The 23,702-nt window shown below is 36.0% G+C and overlaps 1 protein-coding gene across 1 annotated transcript; it reads left to right on the top strand.

Moving 5' to 3' along the window:
- Positions 1-760: 760 nt before the first annotated feature.
- Positions 761-22,534, top strand: hsd17b12b (hydroxysteroid (17-beta) dehydrogenase 12b). Its single transcript, XM_028015011.1, has 11 exons — positions 761-1,117; positions 9,383-9,429; positions 9,749-9,824; positions 10,398-10,505; positions 11,631-11,695; positions 11,984-12,028; positions 12,911-12,945; positions 15,848-15,929; positions 16,874-16,939; positions 17,096-17,245; positions 21,497-22,534. The coding sequence occupies exons 1-11, from the start codon at positions 940-942 to the stop codon at positions 21,602-21,604; spliced, it is 960 nt and encodes a 319-aa protein (XP_027870812.1). The 5' UTR covers positions 761-939; the 3' UTR covers positions 21,605-22,534.
- The last annotated feature ends 1,168 nt before the right edge of the window (positions 22,535-23,702 follow it).

Here is a 23,702-nt window from a genome sequence, read left to right as displayed (position 1 = left end):
ATTATGATACTTTTTAAAAATATTTTGAGATATAAAAAGAAATTAGATGGCAAGTGCAAAAACTACATAGAAAAAAAGAGTTTGCAATGTATTGAGTGTAAGAGTGTGTTTTAGTTCATTGGTTTATGGTTTTTAATTTTTAGTTAAGTTATGAACTGTACTGACTAGTATATTTTAACATATTGTTTTTTTGCACGTATATATTCAAAACAGGTTTCTCCTGAAATTACACCTTGTATTTTAAAGATTTAAGAGTATAAATATAGTGGGGAAAAAACATAACAACAAAAAGACAAAACATACACACACACACACACACACACACACGCACACACACCCCCGCACCCAAACGTTCGAACACACAAAAGGCAAACAAACAAACAAAAAAACCAAAAACAACAAAAAAAAACAGGCATAGCTGTAGAGTTAAGTAAATGATAAATCGGGTGTTTATATACAATCTATAAATAAATAAAATAAGCTTACATTAAAATTCCGTCCTTATTAAAGCAGTTCATAAGTGAAAAGATATAGCCCTGATATCTATTTTATAAAGTATAAAATAGGATATAAAATAAAAATACAACTCAAGTAAAATGTCTGTAACACAAAAAATTGTTTATTTCCAGAGAAAAAGAGAATGGTCCAGTTATCGATCCTCGAACTGTTTGAATTCTTGACATGTTGCTCAACCATAGGTGGTGATAATGCTTCGGTTTTTCACTGTTGCTAAGAAACGTACCAAAGAAGAAGAAGAAGAAGAAGCGGAAGGACCCAATCACCAGCAGCGAAACACAGATGAGGAAGCATCCGACACGGGCGTCTAAGCTTGGATTCCCTGTTGCACTTTGAGCAGCGGCTGTTTCATTAATAAAGAGGTTAGAAGTCCAGGTGTCAGTGTCACCACAGAGTAGAGACAGAGGAGGGACTGGTGCGGGTATGTCTTTCAGCGGAGAAGCCATGTTGAAAGCCGTAGAAGCGCCGCTGTTCTGGCTGGGTGTTCTAACCGCGGCCTGGCTCTCCGTGTGCTCCGTGTATCGGCTACTGTCCGGCTTCAGGGTGTGGGTGCTGGGCAACGGAAGACTGATCTCCCCCAACAAACTGGGAAAGTGGGCAGGTGAGAGTCTAGAAGGCTGGAAACACTAATGTCAAGTATTATCGCAGTTAAAACTGATCTTAAGCATCCAGAAATGAAGTGATAGTAAGTCTTTTTGATAAGGTTTGGGTGAAGTGAGAATTGTAACAAGGGACGTTAAATGATAAAATCAAATCTTGCATATTGTTGTACTAGCAACCCAACATGTATTGTTTTGATCTAACGTACAGTACGACCAAATGTTTGGACACACCTTTTAATCCAATGAGTTTCCTTTATTTTCATGACTATTGACATTGTAGATTCACACTGAAGGCATCAAAAACTATGAATAACACATGTGGAAATATGCACTAAACAAAAAAGTGTAAAACAACAGAAAATACGCCTTATATTCTAGTTTCTTCAAAGTAGCAACCTTTTGCTGTGATTACTGCTTTGCACACACTCTGCATTTTCTTGATGAGCTTCAAGAGGTAGTCACCTGAAATGGTTTTCATTTCATAGGTGTGCCCTGTCAGGCTAATAAGTGGGATTTCTTGCCTCATTAATAGTCATGAAAATAAAGAAAACCCATTGAATTAGAAGGTGTGTCCAAACGTTTGGTCTGTACTGTATATCTATATCTGTCTGTCTGGTCTGTATTCTACTATACTTCTCTTGTGTGTCGGATTACAGCGAGAGTAGATATATGTCATCATAAAGATGCACCTATCAGTTGGAAAGAGATAATATTAACATGATTTAATTTGCCATCGAGAAGCTCAGACTGGTGATCGCCATGTCCAATAACTGACCTTAGTTATTGAAAACTAAGTAAGAGAGTTTCTCGTCTAAAACCTAAGACAGCATGTAATTTGATTCAGTTGCCATTTTAGGTAGTATGGTGAAATTGCAGAGTTTCTCTTAGGCTTCTTCAGAGCCACTGCAATACAGACTACTATGAAGATCCTTCCTGCCCACAGCCATAAGCATCAACACATTTTTTTTTATCCAAATCTAGGGAAATATTTTATACCATCTCTGACCAATAAATATATGTGGTATATTATTTTCATTTTGATATGCAACATTTGCTCCTGAAGACTTAAAATCTTGTTGCAAATGTCTGCATATCTACATGCCTTTTTTCCCCATTGAATTTGAGTACTGACTTAAGGAACAGATAGTCTTTAGAGTAAAGACACTACCTCACTAGATTGTGCTTTGTATATAACACTTAGAATGGCCTTGCAAATGAGAAAATAGCTGTGTCAGCATGAAGACAATGTGCACCATTCAACTGTAACAAACAACATCTAGTTGCAGTTGTTTTCTTTGTTCCCAGCTATAGTGTATCCAGTCTGTATGAGCAATGTATAAAATTACAATGACAATGTGCTGAATCAAGTTTGCAAATAGGAAGGTAAAAAAAAGCCAAATGTAATAAACTTTATACATTTATCACAGTCTTGTTGTCCATACCCTTAAAATGCTTTTGGTCTGTATAACTAATTGTAGTACAGAAGTTTTATTTGATAAAATTAACATAGTAGTTTGTGACACTTCCATGCAGCTGTCTAATATATTTTAATAATTCACATCTGCTGAGTCTATATTTATCTTCCAATTCTGGAGCAGCACACAGACACCTCTTGACCTATCTTGTTTGCCCTAGCAATAAATGTGGGTGACAGCCTCTGGTAGGTTGAACACGATCAGACAGTTTGGTTGTAAACTGTAGTAAATCTTGTGACTGGATTATGGTTCAAGTGGATTATCAAATCAGATTGAATACTGTCCATCTTTCCATGTTGCTCACTGATCGAACCTTGACATTTGAACAGGCTACCTGATGTTACTTCATATGTGTGATCCTGGAGTTCGAAGTTCACATTTCAACACAGATGCTGTAAGAAGGCGTGTGTGTGTGTTAGAAATGAGCACACCGTATAGGAACTCTAATAGTTAAAAGTAATCTGTTTTGGGCTATTGATCTTGGTGATTTAGATTGTAGAGAAATTGGGCAGATTGATTTAGTTGAAAATATTTAGAATCCCTTTTAGCATGCACCGTGACATCAGTCTGCCAGAGAGAGGAAAATGTTTGGAAATTGGGAACTGAAGTTGCTTTTGATCTTTTTTTGTGCGTGTGTGTGGCTATAAATGGAAAATCATCAGAGGGAGAAGGGAGTTTATTTTTGGATCACTCATGCAAAATGATTTAGAATATGCAGTGAGGCAAAAGGAGCCTGTTGGCCTCCACTGCTACTTTCATTCACAAACTTTGTCTCAGTGAAGTGGACTTGATTGGGAGGACAGCCTGATTACATAACAATTTCAGAGTCATTCATAAATGAGGCACTCATGAGACACAGAATCCTCAAGATTCTGGTTCAGTGGTTCCCACAGTTCAAAAAACTGCGTGTGAAAGAGATGTTGCGCAAAAGAAGGGAGCATCTATGAAAACATGATTGAGCCCTTGTAGCTGCATACTAATGAAATCCACTTGCTTAGCAAAGACCTCAGAGTTATTAGTGGTATAGGTGCCAGAAAAAAATTAAGTAATGCTTCAATATTGTAAGGCACATTATCACATTATAAATTTTACTCATTTTATTTTGCTTATCTTTGGAATCCATCTAACACATTTGCTTACCTGCTGTACTAGATAGATTAGAGTTAGATATTTTAATGACCATCCATCCCGTCTATCCATCCACCGCTTGGTACAGGACCTGGTCCCTGACCCGGGGAAGCCACCCTACCCTTTTCCAGCTCAGTTACTTTGCCATGTTTTATTAATTGTGTGATAGTCTTCACATTTACCTTGCCATCCGATATATGTGTAGCTTGAGATGTTGCTTGCTTTCTTCCTTTGTAGTTTGAGGCCTGCATGGCCTGATCCTAGAGTTGAACATGCTAAGTCGTGTATATGGATGAAAGTCATTGTTATAACAAAAACATACACGCTAAGATTTTTGCTTGTGAAGAAAACTTAAAATATTAATAATAAAAAAATTATCCAATGTTTTGCATCAGTTATACATTTATAAGCATTTTTTAATCCAGCTAACCAGTTTATTCTGTTTTCTTTGCAACTTCTGAATTTTGTGTCTGTTGAGTTTAACTCCATGTCTCCCTCTGCTGGTTATTACCTGCAAGACTTTAATGAGTTGTTTTGAGAAATTGTATGGATTGTTTTATGTTTTGTGATTTATTTACTTTTTTGTCACATTTAATGAGCAGTACATCCTGCTGTAGTATTATTTATTATATAAGACAATTTTAAATGTAAATTAGCGCGGAATATAAACGCGGATGTTTTTTTTTTCCCTCTGAGCTTACCTATGAAGCAAACATCTTATCAAGATATTTTTATATGGAAAAATTAGTTTTAGATATTTTTATTATTAAATTAGTGAGGTAATAAGCAGTTATGTTCTATTATTTTGACATGTGACTGACTTAGTTAATCATTTGATGGTCTCAGATTATTTTCAGTGATGATTACGTCTGCATATATATGGCCTAAAATTAACTGATGTTAGTGGAGACTTGAGAAATGAGTGGTTCTGTTGATAACAGGGGTTCATATGCACATAGTAGCAGTATAATTTAGGATCCAGTCTGACCTAGTTTTACAGAAGACAACAGCAGCTCTAAAAATAGATCCTTATTTATTTGAGTGAAGGGAACATGCACTCAGCTGTAAAACCTTTCTTTTTATTCCTGTTCTGCCTGAAAAACTGCTCATTCTTAAAATGCCTAAAAATAAACCAGTCTATGTTTCCCTCATCATTTCGCCTACAGACTCTCCCGTACCTCCACCCTCCTCCCTCCCTGTGCTATTTTTAGTTGCCCCCAGGATCCCCCATGTTCGTGTTTGTCATTTTCTTTTCTCTTTTCCTCGGCCGCTCCTTTCTGTTTGACTCTCCTGCAGCCCTAGAGGATGCGTGGCATCGCAGCATCATCTGCACTCAAGAGTATCACACAAAAGAGTGATGGGCTCAATAAAAAAGATGAATAGAGGAAGAAATAGAATAAATAGTGTAAAATAAGAAGAATGTGTGCTTTGAATAAGCTTCATTGTTATGGAAGGAATATTAGATTTTCTAAATAGCATGGGCACCATTTTATGAGAACAAATTTGATGTATCAAACCTCTGTGCAAACAGCATTGAATCTAATATGATTTCAGACTTATTGGGCTGAAAACATTAGAGAGGGTTTTGTCTACCATGCGTTAGATGAGGCAGTGAAAACAATTTAGAAAGTTTGGCTTAGGTAATTGATTATTCTGAAATAAATGGTGCATTAAAAGAAAAAAACAAAAAAAAACATTGAATCCCTCCTGATGTTTCCCCTGTCTGTCACGTTCCAACCACAGATGTCAATGTTTTTTGAGGGATTTTATGTGGTTAAGAAATATTAAGTAATAAATAATTGAAGTGGAAGAGAGAATGATTCAGCTGAATTACTCTGATCAGCTAGCTTTCCTAAGTAGGCCAAAAACTTAAAATGATCAACTCCTATATTAAATGTGTCTAGACTTTTACATGTTTGCTGCTTTTAACTATTTTCTAATGAACATCTTAGCCTTACAGTTAATTCTAAAATATAATATGGCATACACAAACGTGTTTATGTTGTGTATATTTTAAATTAGGACATATCTTCCTTATGAGTCAGACTGCTCAGACATTTGAGTAATATTGTAGCTTGGGGAAATCTATAAAATAATGGTTACTCAAACTGAATTTACTGAAATTACAGCATTTTATTTCAAACGACTGAAGAATGCTGCTTAACATGTTCTTTTTTCTTTCAGCACTCTTTTATTTCTAGCCTTTTAAATGGAGATTCAAAGAAAATGCGTCATCTGTCTGATCATTCCAATTGCATTGTCTGGTGGAAGTATCCATGGACAATGATGGCTTTCCATCAAACATGGTCTTACACAGCATTTATGCACTGCTGGCGCCTTTTAACTGATTCTTAGAATCATTTCAGAAAGCTGTCGGTTACTTTTGGTGCTCACAGGCCTGGATTTACAGCTAGTTGTAGTGCAGAAAGGGTAATTGAGGATCTCAACTCATAGTGAGGTCTGAGATGAATATTGATTTGTCAGGGGTTACCAACCCTGGTCCTCGAGATCTACTGTCCTAAGGGTTTTAGACGGATCTCAGCCCCAACACAACTGAAACAAATGATTTAATTTCCTCTTCAGCATAACATCACGTTTGGCAAAGGCCTGTTGAGAGCCATTGATTTGAAGTTTATTGGAACAGGGTTGTATCTAAGGGTGTTTTCACACCAGGAGAATCATTTGGTTCGCTTGTTTGGTCCGGACCAAAAATGTATTTTATTTTATTTTTTTGTTTGGTGCGGTTTGCTTTCACATTGTGCTTCATTGCAAGCAGACTATAATTTAGAAACAAAGCCACTCTGGTGACAATCATTGCTCTCATTCGACAGAAATGACGGGGTAGGAATAACATCTTTATAATTTTTGATTTGTAAACTTAACATTTCAGAATTGCTGTAAACCTGTTAAGATGAACCTTAACTGGTTAATCTTGCTGGGTTATTCTCCACAGGAAAGATTGCTAAGTGTCTGGCAATCTTCATTGTGAAATAACCTTCAGTGTGAAGTAATGTACTCATTACATTAGGGGAAAATCACTAATTTTACCTGTATATTTTTATTCCATACATTTATTACATGTGGCTAGAGATGGAGAGTATATAAAAGTTGTCAGTCTTTTGGGTGTAACTTCCACCTTGTATAGTCAAAGCCTCATTAAAAAAATAGAAAAACATAAAACTAAAACTTACCCGTCATCAAGCAAGGGACTTCCCTAAAGCAATTGAATTTCGGTACTGCAAGTGAAGTGCTAAAGGGTGCACAAAAATGTTAATATTTTGAAATTAAAAGGGACCATTTATTTATGGCCTAATGGAACCAACAGTGGAACAAGTCACAGGGGATTTACAGAAATCATCAATTTGAATTTATTATAATTAACCCAAATTGCCTTGAAAAGTGTGTGTTTGCATGGTTGTTTCTCCTGGGTGTCTCTGTAGTCAACTAGCTGACTGGTCAGGGTGTGCCCCACTTGTTGCCCAATGGCTGCTGAAGACTGACACCTGACCTCTGCAACCTTGCAAGCAGGGATGGCTGGTTGACAAATTCTTGTTTTCACCGTACCAATCCCCTTTGGGACTTATTTGTTTGCTCATTTTTTAACTCTGTATATTTAGTCATGTTCTTCCTTGTTATGCAGTATTCATTAAGCCTGAATGTATATTATCATTGCTGGGAGAGACATTAGAAACTGTCCTCCTTACTGCCCCTAACTAATAAAGTAGTTTACTAAGTGTACTTTTCTCACTTTCTAAACCACAACTGGGAATTCATTTAAGAAAAATTCCATAAATGTAAATGACAATGAATGAAGAAAAGTGGGTTCACCCACGGATAAGATAAGTTTTTCTGTTAAAGAGAGCTTTTTTAGGTCACACTGGGACATATTGTAGCGCTTCCTGTCTTGATCCACGTTTTGTTATATTTAGCAAGGGATGTGTTGAATCGTTCTTTTTGAAAGCTGGGGACTGCTAAAAATAGTCTGCTGCTGCTGTTGCTGCTGTTTGTGCCAGGCATTTCCAGGGCATCTGCTCACTCTGTTGCTACCTATGACAGAGAGAACTTGCATTCTCTTTTCTTTGTCCTCATCTGTCACATTAGCAGCTCTCCACATCTCTTTCTGCAGAACATCAGTTTGAATTGACAGTCTCTTTAACCTTGAAGGTGTATTCAGTGTGTTATTTATTTATTTTTTTTTTGTAAAGCTTGTTCTGCTCGGCCATCGTTGCCATCTTTGCACAGTATTTTCTAGAAGTCTCATAAGTTTCTGTAGGTGGCACTGTTAGTCTGTGTTTTGATACTGCTTTCTTTTTTGGTGCTATTATTTCTGTTTGCTTTGTTGGTTCTCCATGTGCCTTTTCTGTCTGTAAAGAAGCTTTCCTTTTTTATCACCGCTAACCCAAGAGCCAGATATTTCTGAAAGCTCTTGCTTCATTTGCTTCTACCCTTTTTCTATTCAAACAATTTTCCACTCGTCCTTGCTGGGGCTTGGCCAGTCGTTGTTTATCTAATATCAAGTGTTCTTGATATAAGACTACACAGAGGTCCACAGTTGTGACTTACAAATACTTTCATATCGCTTAATGCTTCTACTTCAGAATAGAGTACACTGGCTAGATATCACCTAGTTGTGAGCTTAATATCATGGAGAATTGTTTGAAAGATTGATTAAATAGTGTATTTTATTTCTGTATGTATTTTTTACATTTGAACCACAGACTTATTTTTTTTCTCTTCTGTGCTTCCATCACCCTGTGTCTTCAGCACTTTGGGTAATGTTGTTAGTGTCTGCTGTGAATGTTGGCTGCCGTAAAAACTCTGATCAACTAACTGGATATAACATTAGGATGAAAAATGCAGTTTCATAGCACTTAAAATATATTAGCCAACAATTGTTGCCCTAGTTGAAGGATCACCTTCTGGAGTCAGAGCCAAACTGTTTTAGATGGTTTAAGTTTAGATTAAAGCATTTTTGTGTTAGAACAGTCCAATTGAAAGCCACACTAAAATCCAATTTAGATTTTGTGATAAAAATGAAAACTGATATTCAAAGATTCTCTCCATCACAGATATCTAAGGTTAAGCTATTTTGCAAAGCTGAAAGGGTGAATGTTTTCAGTCTGTAATTATAAAGATGGTTGAAACATTTCCCACAAGACTTGCAGCTGTAACTACAGCAGACAAATCTGTAAAGTATTCCTTCACTGGCTTTGAATACAAATGAGTGTCAAACTTTTCAAATTTCAATAACATTAACTTGACTTGTCAATTAGAATCCCAGTAAGCTCTGGCTAAAATAACGTCACTCTTATATACAAAATATACAGAGCACAGAATACAAAGAGCAGTGAGCAGTGTCTGACACCACTGACCTATCTTATTGTTATTCTTATAACTGCATCAGAACAACTTCTGCACACAAGATCCAAAATTTGTCTGACAGTTGCCCCAGACAAGTCAGACAAGTTTGACAGTCGCACAATATTACAGTAGCAGATTAATATGATTATTTGGTTCTACAAACTACTTCAACTACTCACAGTTGAGCGTGTGAAGGATCTTAACAGCCATACCATTGACTCCCTTTTTCATTATAAGTATGCCAGATTAATGGGAAAAATGCTAATTCTACTTGTTTGACCTTTTTTGTCCAACTTCCAGTTGTAACAGGAGCCACAGATGGGATTGGGAAAGCATATGCAGAGGAGGTAGGAAGACATGGATAATGTTTCACATTCATAGGTTGCATTAAAATAGTTTTGTATCTTATAATGCTAGTTTTCCAAGCTTCTTTATATATGTAGTGTATGGTTTTAGTTGTGTGGTTCTTCATAGAATCTGTCTTAAAATGAATCTTTCTCTGGTTCTGTTTACATGTTTTTACATGTGAATGAAAACTCAAATTAGTGATGCAACATTTTTTTCGCTCCTGTTTTATTGTTTCTTATTTTGTGTGATTACAGCAGCATGATTTGTTTGTTTTCTCGTTGACTTGATTTGTTTTTTTTTTCCTTTGCTTCTAAACAGCTTGCCCGCAGAGGCTTTGCCATCGTTCTGATTAGTCGCTCTCAGGAGAAACTTGATGATGTATCCAAGGCAATCGGTAAGACATGTGCACGCTTATTTTTTGATATCATCTTTGATTTTTATTTTTTGTTTCTCCTTCTAACATGGCACATCATAGTAAAATATTAAAGGTGACAGAATATTAGTGCTTTTAAGCAATTATTCAAACAAGTCTTACATTTCTGTGTCAAGGGAAATCAATATTGCTTGTCTTCCCAAGAAAAAGACTAATACAGGTGATCCATTAGGGCAAACAGCTGCTGGACAAGGGCTTAGCCATCCATTGACATCCTTGCATATCCTTGCTGTATATGCTCATTCATCCTCAGCCTGAAGAGTTTTATCACCCAAAGGGCCTACTTGACAAGTGACTAAATGATATAGCATTGAATTGAGTGTTTTGCACGTGATCCTTTCAGTACTGTAGAGATGCATCAAAGGTTTTATTTTGGAGGAGTAAAGCCTCTTGCTGGAGCCAAGTGTGAATCCATGCAATTGGATAAAAGGAATCCTTTCAGTGATGAACATATTGGATAAATATTTAAATTAACCCTTTTGCTGTCTCTAATATTCCTATTTACTAAGCTCAAATACATGATTGTGTCCCCAGCAAGCAAATGTGGTGTGGAGACCAAAACGATTGCAGCAGACTTCAGTGCTATAGATATTTATGCGAAGATTCAAGAGGGCCTTGCGGGACTGGAGATTGGCCTGCTGGGTAAGTCTGGTGCACCGTTCACCTAGGGTTTAGGATTTTATTTGAATATAAGAAAAGCAAATTCTTTCTAAAATGCTCTTTATTTATTCCATGCTCTTTATTTATTTCATCTGTGTTAGTGCAAGTATTGCATATTCAGGTGCATCTCAACAAGTTCAATTACTTTTGAAAAGATCATTTTGTTACAGAAATTCAGTTTAAAATGTGAAACTCATTGAATAGTGATGTATTTCAAACATTTGTTTCTGTTAATTTTTCAAACTAAAATTATTTTTTTTAGAATATTTCAGAATATTTATGACATTACCCAATGTCACAAATTGACACTGGGATAATCTCAAGTTATGACACTTGACCCTGTAATGCTGTAATTCATCCAAAAGGAGCCCCAACTATGTATAGAGTGCTTATACTGGAAAAGGCTGCACGTTACAAAACAATTAAATGCAATAATGTTGATAAATGTCATTGGTTTACTTGCTGAATTTATTAATAAATTAATAAATGATTAATAAATAATTTAGAAATGGTGTTGGTGTATGTCTTCTGAGGGTATATAATAAAAATAGTCCTCATATAAAGATTGGGGGGAAAAAAATATTTCCATTGTATTCCAGGCATCACATTCTTTTAACTGGCATCTGTCTACAGCTGCTGTTTCTTAATTACCTTTAACTTGAACAACTCAAATCAAATGAATCATTAAATATCTAACTGGCACAGAGAGCTTGATAAATGGTACTTAAATAATGGAATCAACTAATATTTCCTGCAGTTAAAGCAGTTATTTGCAAAATTTATATTGCGTACAATTTGTAAGAATGAATTTAAAATATATTTTACAGCCTTTTATTGTGCACTATACTTTTTTAAAATGTATTTTTTGTTTTAGAATAATGTTCTGAGTTGTTTCTCAATCTGTTAAATGCATAAACATAAAATATTAAAATACAACTTTATGTGCATCTCGTTTAACAACCCATTGCTGCCCCCAAAAGACAAGAAAATGAATAGCACTTTTTCCACATTTTTTAAAAATAAAATTGAGTCTTTTTCTGGTTTAAAGTTTTCAGTGTATTTTCAGGCTCTGTCACTTAAAAGAAAAAATCTACTTTTATTTTGTAGTGAACAATGTGGGCACATCCTACTCCTACCCTGAATTCTTCCTCAACATTCCCAACCTGGACACGGTAAGTTGTCTTTCATTTGACAGCTATCTAATTGAAGTTAAGGCTTTGTTCAGATCACTTATGTTGAATAAGTGATCTTCAATATAATATCACTTACGTTGTAGATAATAAGTAACCTTATTATCTTCAATTGAATTAAAAACCACCTAAAAGTCATCTCTCATAATTTAATAAATCAGTTGGATTTGTAAGAAATGGACTTGTGTTTTTTGACCATGTAAATTTATAAAACCTTTAACTCTGAAAATAATTCCTCAAGATGATTAACTGGTCTTGTTCTTATTTCAGTTCATTGACACAATGATCAACATTAACATAACGTCGGTGTGCCAGGTAAGTATGAATAAGTTTTTAATCACAGTACCTAAAAAGAAGGATAACATTTTTAAATAAAAGCCTGAAAAGAAACTAACTATTTATACTGAACTCATGGTTGCGTATGTTTCTCTGCCTACCATTTGATATGTAGATAATGCACTTTTAGCTGTAATTACAGCCTTGATTCTGTTGATGGATTGGTAGTTCTGCTATTGAACTGACAGTCCAGCATGTTTATAAAAAAAAAAAAGAACACAGGTTGCAAAAAATTTGGTGGAATAAAACTAGAGTTTTATAAATGTTGTCTTATGCAAGCTTGTTTGGAAACCTTGTAGCAGATATTAAGTTAAATGTCTAGCTCAGTCCCAGTCTGCATTCAATAAACTTTATAAAGTTTGAATTTTGCTCATATCATTAGTTTTCCCCTGTGGTATCTGAACCACCTCTGAGTAATTACGTTTGTCTTAAGTGGATTCAGATTGCCGGGATCTTTTTCTGATGTGTGTATTGCCAGTTAGTCACACAGAGATGAGAACACTCTTTCACGCACACACAAAAACATGGGAAACAGTGACATAAAACACAGTAAGTCACTTCCGTCCCTGTTATCCGCATATAGCAGCTCCCAGAGAAGCAGCTAAAGTCCACCCACTCTTTTAACACTTAATTTAGGTCATTCAATATTTCTCCAAATGGCTCCCTGTGCTATCATTAACATTTCCTCCTTCTCTTTGTGTTACCTCACTGACCGCTTCTTCACACACCTCCCACACAGGTGTATGTTTGCAGGCACACATCCACACACAAACAATAAGCATTCTTTGTCTGTAATTTCTATTCAGCGTCTCTCTGGCATCTCTTTTTAATTGCTATTTCCCCCCCCCCCCCCCCCCCCAGATGACTCGTCTTGTTTTACCTCAAATGGTAGAAAGGTGAGTTTTTGTTTTTTTGTTCCCATACAGAAATGCCATCGATGCTGGAAAAAAGTATTTACACTTTTACTTTATCCACACAATAGATTTATTCTAAAACAGATTTATTGGAATAAATCTTGACTAAGTAAATCTTGACTTTAGTATAAACTAAAAATACCTATGATAAAGTTAGTTGACTTTAACATGATTTGAAATCAAACACACTTGTCTGTAGAAGGTCACACAGTTGACAGCATCGGTATATCAAAGGTGTGACCTGTAGACCTCTAGAGACTGGATTGTTTCAAGGCACAAATATGGTGACAGAACTATTTTGACAGCATTGAACTCCCTTGAAAAACAGTTCAGAAAGGGAATAAGTTTAAAACCAGCTGGACCCTATTTAGATCTAACCAGCTAACAAAACTGAATAATTGGGGAATACGGATCTGAGAGGTGACCAAGAACTTGATGGTCTCCACGGCAGACTTCATCTGTTCTTCTCTGAAGATGGAATGATCCAGAACTTCAGCCATTCACTAGTCACTCCACCAGTTTGACCTATTATGGTAAATTGATGTCAAATTCATTTAAATAGCATATTAAAAATGTAATTTGACCAAATTGATAACAATTACACCAACAGTAGCAAAAGTGGCAAATCGAATAGACGGTAATAAAACAAGACTTCCGATGTCTAAAAACCATTTAGCATCTCATTCGGAGAAAGAGATGTTTTTAGCTGACATGACAAATTCTCAATCACTACTTAATTTTAAGTTTGATTGTAGAACAAAAAGGAAAAACTGGCTGATTGACTGAAGTGCTTTCAAATATGAGTGGATGTTAAGTAGATCATGTACATAAGCTGGGGCTAGCCCAAATATGGCCACTGAAAGGCACTTTTCAGCCCAGTTGGATTTTGCCAAAAAGCACCTTATAGATTTTCAGACTACGAGAAAAAAAAAAAAACTTTGACCTGATGAAACAAAAACCATTTCCTTTGGCCTGAACACTGAAAAACAAAATAAAACACTGCTGGTAAACATAGCATTTACAGCATTATGTTGTAAAGATGTGTTTAAGCAAAGAAAGTGGGTGCACAAGGATACAATGACAGTGGGGAAAATATGGAGAGATCCTTTGAGATCTCCCCCCACAGAATGCTCTGGAACTCTACGTCTTCCAACACAATGACTCAAAGCAATCACCAGGAGAAAGGAGTGGCTCTAGGAACAGTTTGTGAATGTATGTCCTTGAGTGGCTCAGCCAGAGCTTAGACTGAAATCCAATTGAACATCTCTGGAAAACTTTGTTTACAAATACTCCTCATCTGACCTTGCTAAGAATAAGATTTGCAGAGGCGAATTGGAGAAATGGAGAAATACCTTAAAATATGTGTACCAAGTTTGTAGAGCCGTTTCTTGATTGCTGCCAGAAATGCTTCAACAAAATATTGAATATGATGAAACTCTGGATTAACAAGCTTTTGGCTAAATAAAAAAAATACTTATTATTCAAAAAATGTTTTTTTACCTTGAGAGGTTATATGTGTAGGTCAATAACCAAATCTGTTTTAGAATACATAGTGAAAGGATTAAAATACTTTTTATTCATGTTTATTCAGTAAATGAATATGTAGATACATTATATGATGAAGGCACGAAATGAGAAAAAGAAGTAAAATATGATTGGATTCTTTTTTCCACTTCTGGAGCTGTGGCCAAACTTAAATCAGACCCCAGCAAAATTCTTCCACTGACAGTTTAAGGGTTTTTGAGAAATTTGTTTGCAAAATCTACAACTCGGTGAAAAAGTGGTTCCTCCGTTAGAAATTTCTTTGGGTTTTTTTTTTCTTGCGTGTTTCTTATTAGCATGTGTAATAGTTGACAATGAGTTTTTAAATATTCCTGTTGAGGAATTTTGGTGCATCTCTTATTGCAGTGCTTTTCAGTCTGCACAACAGTAGAAAGCCAAAGTCGTGGACCATTAATAATTGCAAGCTGTCTCAGAAGTTGAAGAACCAGATCTATTCCAGATAATCATACTGCATTGTTTTACTTTTAGCATAAGATGGGGTTTTGTCTTGAGACATTATTGGTGTTATGCCAAATATCACACCCTTCTAACGACCAAGTTGTTTTGGAAAATCTTTGTCCTGGAATACATGAAGTCCATATTTAAAATCCAACAAAAAATTAACTAATCTGACACAGTTTGCCAAAACAATTTGGCATTTTCCAAATGTGGCATCAACTGAAGGCCAGTGGCACTGGGGTAAGCTCTCAATCAGCCAAAAGGGGGAGACAGTGTTGCTTTTTCTGTTACAAGCTGGAAGACGCAGATGCCACAATACAGAAGTATTTTAAAATGAATTTGAATTTGATTTTCAAATGAATGAATTTGAAAATCTATAGAAAATAAATATGTATTTTTTTAAAATCAAAATTTCCTATATTATTTAACATAAAAAACTTTAGAAATATATTTTTTTGCAACATCTGACTTTATTTATATGTATGCATATGCTTTCATATAGATTTATGTATGGTATTCTTCTATTATCACTGTGCTAAGGATTTATGTCCTGCTGAATATTTTCCTTACAGTAAAGTTTATTTTCAGAATGGGAAAAAATCAGAATGAAGGTACCAAGAGCTGAAGCAAAAATGTCATCAGATTGTAAACATTTAAGTATTGATGTTGCTGTATCTTTGATCTTATCATTATCCACCAGCTCTACTTTGATGTACTACGAGTGGAGTTTTGGCTCAGCATGCGAGTACATGTGCTACCATATTCTTTTATCTTGCTGGGATTGATTTCAGGCTGAAGTGTCTGCTGCCCCCCACCTACCAGCCTTTTTTCCCTTCTTTCTGGTGTAAAATATTTTTTTTTTGTCATTGTATGTGGTTTCTAGGAAAAAGGGAGCCATCCTAAACATTTCATCTGCCAGTGGGATGTACCCTGTTCCTCTCCTCACCGTTTATTCTGCCTCCAAGGTAATTGCGGTACATGGTGTATGACCTTCGCATCAAATGTTACTTGAAGGAATACCTGTAGGCACATCTCGGCTTCATAAACAGTTTGTTAACATGCACTGTAGCCTTCGAGGAGAAGAAGGCTGTCTTGTTCTCATTTTACAAATTATTGTTTTATTGACAAACATTGCCTCAGGCAAAACCTAATCGATATGTGTAGGAATAGAGCAGCATTAATGTCTATTAGTGTTATGTTCTCTTTGGTAGCTGGAGAATGGTCTGTCCCTCGCTGCTACACTTCAGTTTGTTGGCATCTTTTTTTTTTTTTTTTTTTTTACTGAATCCCATTATCCACACTTTCAATGTGCAACTAAACTGTCACTGCACTGCAAACTTGAAACACTGCTACATGTTCCAGGCCTGGATAATGATGAAAAAGGAAAACAAGAATGTTGAAAAGTAGCTATATGCAGATTTCCTGCTTTCTTTTTTTTCTCCCTTCTATCCTTTTCCTTCCTTATGTCCTCCTTTACTTCTTCCTTCTTTGTATCCTTTACTGCTTCCTTTTTTATCTTACTTTCCTTTTTTGTCCTTTCCTTTCTTTTTTCTTTCTTCCTTCTCTTTTACCTTTCTTGGCCTTTCCCATCATTCCTTCTATTCTTTACTATTTTTTCCTTCCTTCACTCCATTTTTACCTCCCTTTCTTCCATTTTATTTGTCCTTTATTTTTGTCCATTCTTCCCTCCCTCATGTTTCTTTTTCTTGGATTTTTTAAAATTTATATTTTAAGTTGAGTGCAAAGGATGAGTAATCGACTTTTGAGTTTGAAAAAGTCTGGAGTTTTTAAATTAAAACTTTGTAAGAATTCTGCCGATAGACCTTTTTTTATTTTAATTTTTTCCATTAATAGAATGGTGAGAACTTGGTTAAAGGGAATATTAATCACATGCTTTTGCTTCAAACAGGCATTTGTGGATTTCTTCTCCCGAGGACTGCAAGCTGAATACAAGAGCAAAGGGATCATCATTCAGGTAATTAATGGACTAATCTAATCTAAGGGTTCCTACGCTGTTATCAAGTGCTGTTGATTAATAACTGAAGTTTGGGGAGGGGTAACAGGAAATTAAGCAAAGATAATGAGGCTATTTGCATTGATGTCTTTTTAAAATCAATTTCTCTGTTTTTAGAGCATTTTGCCGTTTTTTGTTGCCACCAAAATGAGTAGAATTCGTCGCCCTACCCTGGACAGACCTAGTCCAGAGCACTACGTTGCAGCTGAGCTCAACACCGTGGGGCTGCAGACTCAGACCAATGGGTACCTGCCGCATGCTATTATGGTATGTCATGAAATGAACCAGAAATTTCTCTAAAACTATGCTACTCTCTTTAACCTGTTAATTGTGTTGCCTCCAATGGTAGGTGGTGTTGTATTAAATCACACCAATAAAGGATCCGTCTGATTGTAGCACAGTGGGTACAGTCTGAAATATTTCTAAAAGCACTCAGACTTTAATTGCTTAGATCCCAACATCTTACAAAGGAAGAATATGAGACATGAAAGGAAAAATAACATCAAGGCCACTAACTTATTATTTCACAGTGACTACACTTTGTTTCTTATGTCAAGTCAGTCTAAATACCGTGCAAGGTGTAACTGTAACAAGCTCTAAATGCAATTCATAGCTGCAGACTTCCTTTCATGCACATTTGAGGCATGGAAAAGAGAAGAGGGATCTTCAGTTGGCATCACAACCTGATATTCTACAGTTGCAAAACCTCAATCTATTGTTTCTTTTTTTATTTTTTTAGGTTTAGAGTTCCTCATCACCTCCTTACCAGGGCTGTATTCTCTTTTTACCCAGTTAGACATGACAAAAATGGATGGATGGGATTTGGGGTTTAAATGTCCCTCGAAAACTACCCTGTATCCTGAAAAAGAATCCTGGTGGACTGTATATACGTGTATGTTAATTAAGAATCATTCATTTAAGTGAACTGCTTACGTCATTGCTGTTGTTTGTTTAGTCAATCGTTTCTTAGGAAACACCTGGGAAGTCATTCCCTGCACCGTTTCATAACATTAAGCTAAAAAACACTTCTTAGTATACAGACAGTTAGTCCTGTTCTGAGCAGTTATTTGTATTTCAGTTCAAGTTAGTGAAGCAGGGAGGCAAGAAAAGGTTATATTATTTAATGGATAATTTGAAATTGATGTTTCACCCTAAATTTGTACTTTTTTACAGATTGTACTATTTTATGAATTTTGCTCAGAAACACATGGGCAACTTCAGCTACATTAGGCCTTAGGATGTACTGAAGCATTCTTTTTATTGATCCATGTCTAAAAACAATCCAGCACAGCTAAGAAATCCATCCCTTATTTTATCTCTAGTTTATCAGTTGTGTAGCCATAGCAAACAACTGCTGACATTTTTTGTACAAAATAGAGAAAAATATTTTATTTAGCCTGTTTATATAACCTTGTGGAGCAACTAAAACACATTTTGTGCAGACTCGGTGACTGTGGAAGTTATGAAAGCATGCTTGTAGTACATAAGTTATCCATTTTTTAAAGAAATTAGCTTTCTTTCTCAACGCTATAGAACTGGAACAGCATAATACAGACGCAGCATGGTGAAGGTATGCCATGGCAACTGTGTTAAAAGCTCATCAAGCTCCGGTTTGACTTTATACAAAAAAGCCTCCTACGAGCTCACCTCTATTCACAAAGGTAATGTTGTTCCAACAGCTGCTCCTAGCATCTGTTTGGAAGTAAACATCCTCCAAAATAATGGAGTGGGATGCCTCACTACCTTTCAGCATTGTCTGCATCCTAATGACACCTTATCAGAAATGAGGCGGAAACTTCAGTCCTGGCCTGATTTTCCAGTCTGTGCCTTCATTCATCAGAGGTCACAAGCATATGTCAATGTCAGCGTGCTGCAGTGGACTATATGACCTAAATATCAACAATCATGTTTATTGATTATACATTTAGGTGACACTATTTATTTCAGCACACAGGTGGTCAATGAATTATGTTCATCATAAAAAGGCTTTTATTAATCCTGTGCAGTCACTGGGTTTTGTGCAGATAGCATCAATTCAGCCCAGATCTTGTCTGCCCTCAGCCACAGTATTTCAGCCGTCCATAAGCAGCGGACAAGCGAAGCTGTTGTGTTTATCTGATAATCCCTCTCTGTTCAGCTGTGTCTCGGCACTCTGCACGTTTTACAGTTTTAAGCCACAGTTCACCAGTATCCAATTTAGACTGCTGTAAAACTGCAATCTGCACCTTTCTGGGGATAAACAACATCTGTTCCGTTAACTGTGCTGCTGCTTATTTTTCTTTGGTTGTACAATTAGAATGACATAGTAACACGCTTAAAATAATAAAACTAAATGGATAAGTGAGTGGAGTGTGAAATTTCATGCTGTTCCTGCAGTTTTTGTCCAACCAGTACATGTAAATTGCCTGATGGTAACTCATGGTCATCTTTAACTGGACTCAATCAGCTTCTCATTTACTGGGTTTGTAGTCTTTAACTACAGAAAGTAAACCACTTTTCTCCTTTTACTATAGCCACATTAGGTTGAGTGAAACGTAGATTTTGTAAAAGAGAGAAAAAAATTGCAGCTACAAAATATGACGAAATTTAATTACGGTTATTAAAAATAAGATCAAATTTTGTTGGAATTTCAAACCGCACTTAAGCAATTTAAAGCCTATTCCATTTTTCTTTTTTATTCCACATCTTAAATGAAAACGGATCCAAAGAGAAGTTTAATGGACTCTTTCTTGGCTGCCTCTCCAGCAAGTTCCATGTGATTATATGTGGTTGTGTTTTTTGTTTGCATAATCAGGCTAACAAACAGATAGGCAGCTGTAATCACATACCTTCTCCTCAGCTCTCACCATGCTGGAAGAATGAGTTCATTATGGTTTCAGTTAGTCTGAGTAAAACTGCTGATTAGACCGCATAAACCTGCTCCTCACTTAGGGAGAGGACTGAAATTCTAAACCAAATCATCTGGTTTTACTGCGAATCTCTTCTGCAAAACACTTTAAAGTTAAAATTAATTTGCATTGCAGGTGAAAGGTTTACATACTCAGCGTGAACATTGATGTCATTAATTTGTGGCTTTTTATTGTGAATTTGGACCAATCTTCTCTTGGAGTGAAGCGGTGACAGATCAAATGCTTACAATGATTCTAAAGTTGGAATTTATTGTAGCTTTTCTCCCAGACAGTTAATTATATTCCAGAAATTATTAAAAGGTTAGATGTTTGGGCCATTGCAGCAGCTTAATGTGAACCTTCATCATCCTTTCCAAAACCAGTTTTCATGTGTGTCTGTGATCTGGGCATTTATTTGAGAAGTTGAAGAACATGGAGGTTGCCCTTCTACAGTATTCCATCCACTTTTTTGATAATCCAGTATCAGTGGGAGTGCTTTGATATTTACCATAATTCTGACACCACCATACATCACAGTTGACTCATTTCTGTGGGTTTTGTACATTAATTTCTTCCAACACATTTTTCTTTTCATCATTGTTCTGACTTTTCATGGATGGATAAATCTGCCTTCTCATATAGCATTTTTAAAATTCCTAGCCTCAACCTATTAGTGATTTGTGAGCTATGGCTCTCCCAGAGAAACAAGATATTTAAGTTAACTTTTCAGATTTTGCCAGAGGCTGCTCCAGAATTACACCTGGAGCTTTTTGATTGCTGCAAAAAGCACTATGGTTGAGTTGCTGAACATTAAGGCAGGGGTGCCAAAGTCCACTCATTGAAATCTACTATTTTCACCTTTTGGTTACAATCCTGCTCCAACACAACTAAATTAATGATTAAATTTTCTCATCAACATTTCTTCAGCTCAACAGCAGCCTGTTTATGAATAGACTATTCATTTAATTCAATTATAAAAACACTTTTTTTTTTTTTATAATTTCATCAGTTTCTTTCTCCTAGTTAAGTCTGTGGTTCTGATTCTGCTACTCCAACATTGGAGTAGACTTTTGGATCGGGAATATGATCCTGCAGAAAATCATACTTGTGAGCAGAAATCTTGGTTTTGAAACCTATCAGTTCTCCATAAAAAAATTATTAATATGCATCAGGAACATTCTAACTACAATGATATTGAACTCGATGCCAGTGGAAGAATATGTAAACTTTCCAGCTGTGATACACTTCCCATGGCTGCTAAAGTAGTCATTTGTATTCCTTCATAATGCACAGGCTCGTAAATTCATCCACTGACCCCAGAAAGTGTGACCTTCTAGCTACAAAAAACTTGGATTGTTTCTTTTGCTTTTTAAAGTGGCATTAAGGAAAGCATCAAATAGTTCCCAAATAAGGACATGAGTTTTGTGATCTCTGACTTTAATAAATGGCATGTAGTTCAGACATAATTAGAAAAGGGCATATACAATAAGATGGCACAATTGCTTGAGTTTTTTCCCCTTGTACAAACACGCTTGCCACATTTGTTGCTCCTGTGGGTTGAAGATTAATAATGAATGCTAATCTGTTATTTGTAAATGCCACCAGATGACCATGTAATTTCCCTCTGTAGGGTTGGGTGACTACAGCTCTGCTTCCAGCCAAGATGCTCAACAGCTACGTGATGGGGATGGGTCTGTCCCAGCGCGCTCGTTACCTCAAGAAGCAGAAGCAGGGGTAGGGGGATCAGATGGACGGTGAGAGCCGCAGCAAGAGACGGAGGGGACCAGGTGCATTAATGTCATGTCCAACTGCTGTCATCATCATGGACCAGGCAAAGAGAAAGTGACAGTTTCTGGGCAACATCTCAGTTTTCCTCCCGCAAGTAATAGATGATGTGAGCCAGTCTCTATGTGCTCAACCCAAACAGTTGTATAAATTAACCATTGGACTAATTGGTGCATTCAGTAAACGGCTTTAATTAAACGTAGAAACTAAAACCAGACCATCTGTCTAAGAATCGTGATGAGAAATTAATCCTACAAGAGAAAGGAGGCTACAAAGTTGGAATTATCAAGGGCACGATGTCTCTTGGCATCGTACATGCAGTTTATGGCTTCTGTTTGCTAAAACACTGGAAGTGTGACTTGCTTTAAAGGATGATTCACCAGTATTCACTCTTCATAGTTTTGTATTGTTCTTTTTTTAGTGTCTAGTGTTCACCACATTGATTTAAACACTTTCTGTTAAAGCACCAGCTAAATCATTCCAAAGCTTTAGCTTTTGTTTTTGTGTAGTTAATGTCTCAGTAATTTGTATTTATGACCTATACTGAAATAGTTGAACCAAACACTTTGATTAATTGATATTTGGATTTCTGACAACAACACATATGTTGTGTGTCCATCTACTTAGAAGTTTCCACAAATATATTTTGACCTGCTATGTTTTGAATTATTGTGTCATGATGGCTGTTTGGCCAAACCATTGGTAGTTTCTTCAAGTATGTTTTGATCAAGTTGGGTCTGTAAACAATTTCAGATTTGCCATTTCAATTCTCTCATTTCAGCATACACTTATTGTCTTTGTTTACCCTGGATGATTGACTTAATGTTGAAACTTAGATTGCACTTGTTCTTCCTGCTATCAATAAATCTAATTTTCAGATCAATTTGTCTTGTTTTTTTAAATGCATTAGTTTTGACTTTAGTTTTGTTTATTTTTTACATTTTAAAGTTTACGCTACTTTTGAAGTCTGATTATTAAAAATAATTAGAGAAATCACAGACAGTCAAGCATGTTATTACTGAATTGATTCATTTGAATTATCAGAATTATTCTACTGGATTTAGGTGTAACAATACATTAAAAACCTTTATTGCAATGATTCAGTTAATTGTAGCATATAAATGTACTATATGTACAGGGATACACAATAAGTACTGAATACATCACATTTTTCCTAGTTTAAATTTTGAGAGATAAGGCCATTATCAAATTCACGCCAGGTGCTTGAAACAATCAAAAAAATCTAAAACAAATTAATCCACACATTGTTATTTGTATTGAAGTCGGAAATAAGTACTGAAAATGTACTTATTTGAATGTACAAAAATGCATAGAAAGCCCAGATCTGCGCTAAAATCAGTTGGTAATAAAACATTGCTGCAACTACATGTACATCAATACCATCTAGTTTTAATATAAACTGATTGCCTAAACATTTTTTATCATCACTGACGTGTTGTACAGTTGCAAAGAGCTCTTCACACAAATGTTTTGTTGTTGCAAAATGTGAATGACAATGGCTGCTGCTGCATTTCTAAACTTCTGAATGTTCTAGTTCTGTTAAGAGTCAAACTGGAAGAGAATTTTTTTTTTAATATATCATAAACCAGCCACGGCTTGGCGTCCCATCGTAAAATTTCTGAGAGGATTTGAAAGACTAAGAGTTGTACAAGAATCAAGAGGCACTTGTAGAGAAGCGGATGTCAGAAAGAGGTATAGTTTCCTCAATGAAAAAAAAAGGTAATGCACTTGACCACAGTGCCTGCAGAATCTCTGCTCAAGACTCATTGCTAAAAATTGTTGAGGCTTTATTAAAGTTTGCTGCAGAATATTCAAACAAGTAAGGCAAATAGTGGAAAGAATCGAGTTTGGTCAGGGCATTGTCACATGCCCCATGTTTAGATGAAGAATACATATCAACCCAAAAGCACCATGCCAACGGTGAAGCTTTCAGACTGCTTGCTTGACAGTTTTCCAGCTGACAGTTCTTTATGCTCTACACATGGAAAGTAACACAGATAAGGTTATTACTAATGCGGCAAGCTGTTCAA

This window comes from Xiphophorus couchianus, chromosome 4 (assembly GCF_001444195.1).
Source record: "Xiphophorus couchianus chromosome 4, X_couchianus-1.0, whole genome shotgun sequence".
Classification (NCBI taxonomy): domain Eukaryota; kingdom Metazoa; phylum Chordata; class Actinopteri; order Cyprinodontiformes; family Poeciliidae; genus Xiphophorus; species Xiphophorus couchianus.
Note: the sequence above shows the minus strand (reverse complement) of the source record. Positions and strands in the feature narration are given on the sequence as shown.

Coding starts and splice junctions, on each gene's coding strand:
- hsd17b12b (XM_028015011.1), top strand. CDS start 940: ATGTCTTTCAGCGGAGAAGCCATGTTGAAAGCCGTAGAAGCGCCGCTG. Junction 9,430..9,748: donor GGAAAGCATATGCAGAGGAG/GTAGGAAGACAT, acceptor GCTTCTAAACAG/CTTGCCCGCAGAGGCTTTGC. Junction 17,246..21,496: donor ACCTGCCGCATGCTATTATG/GTATGTCATGAA, acceptor TTCCCTCTGTAG/GGTTGGGTGACTACAGCTCT.